Below are 3,090 nucleotides of genomic sequence, written 5' to 3'. Positions count from 1 at the left end.
AAGACAGACACAAGAGACCAGAGAGAAAACTGCAGAGTAAAGAGCCTCTCCAATCAACAGCCAAATCACGAGAGCCGTCTGTCCCTAGGACTACAGAGCAACGTGTACATTCTATCGTAGACCATATGACTTGTATGAAATGCTCTATATTTTTGTTGAACCAATTGAAATGTAATCGTGTGCTTTTTTGTACTTTATTCACTGTCGTCGTGAAAATGGAGGCCGATACAGAATGTATGCACATCAAGCAATCTAAATCTCTGTTTATAATTTATTCGACGTTGCACAAGTTTTCATACTTTGATGTGGTTTTAGAAGACAGATATAGAACCTTTGTAAATACATGCCAACTTGTAATATAAAAAAAAGAAATGTGCCTTGTAGTGTCCAACCAATCCAATGAACCGTAACCTCCATGAATAACGTTAATGTAGTTGTTTCCACACATATTCAACTCACCTCGTAGAATAGGCCTAGATTCATGGAAATTAAACACAATTGTTACAAAATAATGCTGAACCATTGACTCGTCATTATTTATCACAATAAATCACACACACATAACATATCACTGTCTATTCATCAATAAAGAACAATATCTTAATCTATCTTTGACAATAGCATAAATAAGAAACGATTGTGGTTAGACTATAAGTCACGGAGCAGTTGATTTGCGTCACACCACATACAACCCCTTGACGTTGTATCGAGAGAGCGGAGAGGGATGCAGAGAAAGCCTGTAGAACCATGTCTGACTGTGAGGGGTGCACTTTCCACAGCGCTCACCGTGGTTACGTCACCACACACCTGTCCCATGCGTGACGTAGGTACGGTCACTAGTCTGAGGCGAGGAGTGAACGAGACAAGTGCACACTTGCGGAGTAGCTTGAGAATCTGACTGTGGCGCGTAGTTGACATCTACCCAGTGTCCAGGTGTTAGGTCACTGAAATCCAGCATCTATCGTCACTGGAGAGGCATGGCAAGATTGTGCTCTAGTGACCAGTGACAGTCCACTGCTGTCCATCAACCAGGAGGCCCCAGGAAGCCCTCCTCTCAAGTCTTCTGACCAGTGGCTACTGGCTAGGACCGTGACTCTTTAGGCCCGTCAGCAGGCTCAAAGCCCTCCGTCTGCATCTTGTCCTTGTACTTCAAAAAGTCTCTCCTCTTGGTGAAGTGTTTCACCTGTCAGGATCAATGTGAGATGGGATGTATTTGAGCAGGATCAGGGTTGGTGACCACACTGAGTTTACTACTGTAGCTACATCAAAGACAGAAATAAGGGAATTAGACCACCACAAACATTCTAGATCTAGCCTCTCTCTCTGGCTACCTCTATGATAGACTGTCATTTTCAATAGAATAACAAATAGGTTATAAGCTAGACTTGAGACCAGACAGGGAGACTCACCCACTGAGCTGGACAGCTCGCCTCAAACTCTTTCTGGAACTTCTCACAGGAGGAGGCATTGTCCTGGTTATCATCAAGGCACTTCCACAGCTCGTCCCTAGCGCCCCAGCATGCTTTTCTCTGGTTCGAGTTAGGGGCTGACATCACTGGGCTTGGGAAAACTTACTAACACAACGAGAGGAAAAAACGGTTCAGTCAACTATATGGCACAATCTGCAACTTCAACAGCCTGACCCTGCCACTTTGTTGGGTAAGGTTGACTGGTTTTCTGATCCACTTCCTTTTCTTTAAGGTATCTGTGACTAACAGATGCATATCTGTATTCCTAATCATGTGAAATCCTTAGATTACAGCCTAATGAATTCATTTCAATTGACTGATTTCCTTATATGAACTGTAACTCAGTAAAATCTTTGAAATTGTTGCATGTTGCGTTTATTTTTGTTCAGACTTCAAGCTGGCGAGCTATATTATAATCAGTGATGCGAAAACCAACGCACACATATCCCACTTATCCTGCAGCCTCTGACTGAGGTAAGAAGAGTATATGAAGGCTTTCAGCTAGCTGATTTACAAGTTTATTCGTCGAGAATCAAACTCCAACCTTAGATTGTGCCTTGTTAGCTAGCTAACGTTAGCGAATTTGTTTCCAAACCCAATCAAAACTGTTATCAAATAAGCTAGCTAGCTAATGCTACCACGTTATAATCTTGACAACTCACCATTAATGTTTATATCACTACTCCGGTATGAATGGTTTGATCAATAATGCCAAAAGATCATTTAAATGATGTAATTTTAGTTCTGTAACATGTTTCAGGGTGCATTCAAGGGCAGCTGCTTATGGAGTAAGGACTTCCGTCGCATCTCAGCGATGCAAGAGTTCATTTTCCGCCATGGAGAATGGTAGAGGCCTATGGTGGCCAAAAGGTCATTTTAACGCTGCGTTTCGAAACCCAGAGCCGCAACATCTCAAGACTTCCGGGAACGGTCGCGAAACAGACAGATTCGAGAAGTCAATGAGATACATTTTAAATTGTTCATTGTTAATTGTCTCGAAATCTAAAGGCACAACCTAGATTCCAGCGCATGTCTTAAGTAGTTGAACATGTTATTACTCCAACCTAATGATCCCTAATAAATAGAAATACAAAGTGACAAACTGACACGTTTTCATTTCCGTCATATACAACAATATAACGAAGGAGTGGCTTTGATTTTTGACAGCCTGCACATGCGCAGTTCGGCGCCAGAAGACAGTCAGACCCCATGACCTGTTTCTATGTATGAGCTTAGCTATTCAGTGTCGGCATGACATCGCCTACAAGTATGATCTGGGATTTCTATTGGAGAAGCAGTTTTAGCCTATCTTCATATTGTATTGTCTTTGATATTAGCATGGGCAACACCATTGAGGGCTTCCACCATTTTAATGTAGTCAACTGAGTGGGACAGCAACTTCATTGGCTGATCCTTCCTGGTGACCCATTTTGTACGGGTTTTGGATAAACACCGAAAATAAGGTCTGTGGTAAACAAAGGCTTAGGAAATCTTATACTTTTTGTTCTATGAGCAAAATGTATATCGTCAGCTAACGTCACCTTTTGTGAATTTTGAAGCATTTATATCATTTTTAAAAAAGCACAAAGGCTTCTTAATTCATAAAGGTCATGTTAACTGA

General features: G+C 41.7%; 1 protein-coding gene across 1 annotated transcript; it reads right to left on the bottom strand.

The window, feature by feature from the left end:
• Positions 1–253: 253 nt before the first annotated feature.
• On the bottom strand, positions 254–2,317 carry LOC112214345 (cytochrome c oxidase assembly factor 6 homolog). The gene is made up of 3 exons (XM_024372995.2): positions 2,132–2,317; positions 1,410–1,574; positions 254–1,183 (listed from the first exon to the last, which is right to left on the bottom strand). The coding sequence occupies exons 2-3, from the start codon at positions 1,551–1,553 to the stop codon at positions 1,082–1,084; spliced, it is 246 nt and encodes an 81-aa protein (XP_024228763.1). The 5' UTR covers positions 1,554–1,574; positions 2,132–2,317; the 3' UTR covers positions 254–1,081.
• Between the last annotated feature and the right edge of the window lie 773 nt (positions 2,318–3,090).

The sequence above is a fragment of the Oncorhynchus tshawytscha genome, linkage group LG15, assembly GCF_018296145.1.
Source record: "Oncorhynchus tshawytscha isolate Ot180627B linkage group LG15, Otsh_v2.0, whole genome shotgun sequence".
NCBI classification, from domain to species: domain Eukaryota; kingdom Metazoa; phylum Chordata; class Actinopteri; order Salmoniformes; family Salmonidae; genus Oncorhynchus; species Oncorhynchus tshawytscha.
The sequence above is the reverse complement of the archived record's forward strand: the minus strand, read 5'-3'. Positions and strand labels throughout refer to the sequence as shown.

What these genes read in the sequence shown, in the direction of transcription:
- LOC112214345 (XM_024372995.2), bottom strand. Translation starts at nt 1,553, where the DNA reads ATGTCAGCCCCTAACTCGAACCAGAGAAAAGCATGCTGGGGCGCTAGG. An exon ending in CGAGCTGTCCAGCTCAGTGG is followed by an intron (nt 1,184 to 1,409) that starts GTGAGTCTCCCT and finishes TGATCCTGACAG; the next exon opens with GTGAAACACTTCACCAAGAG.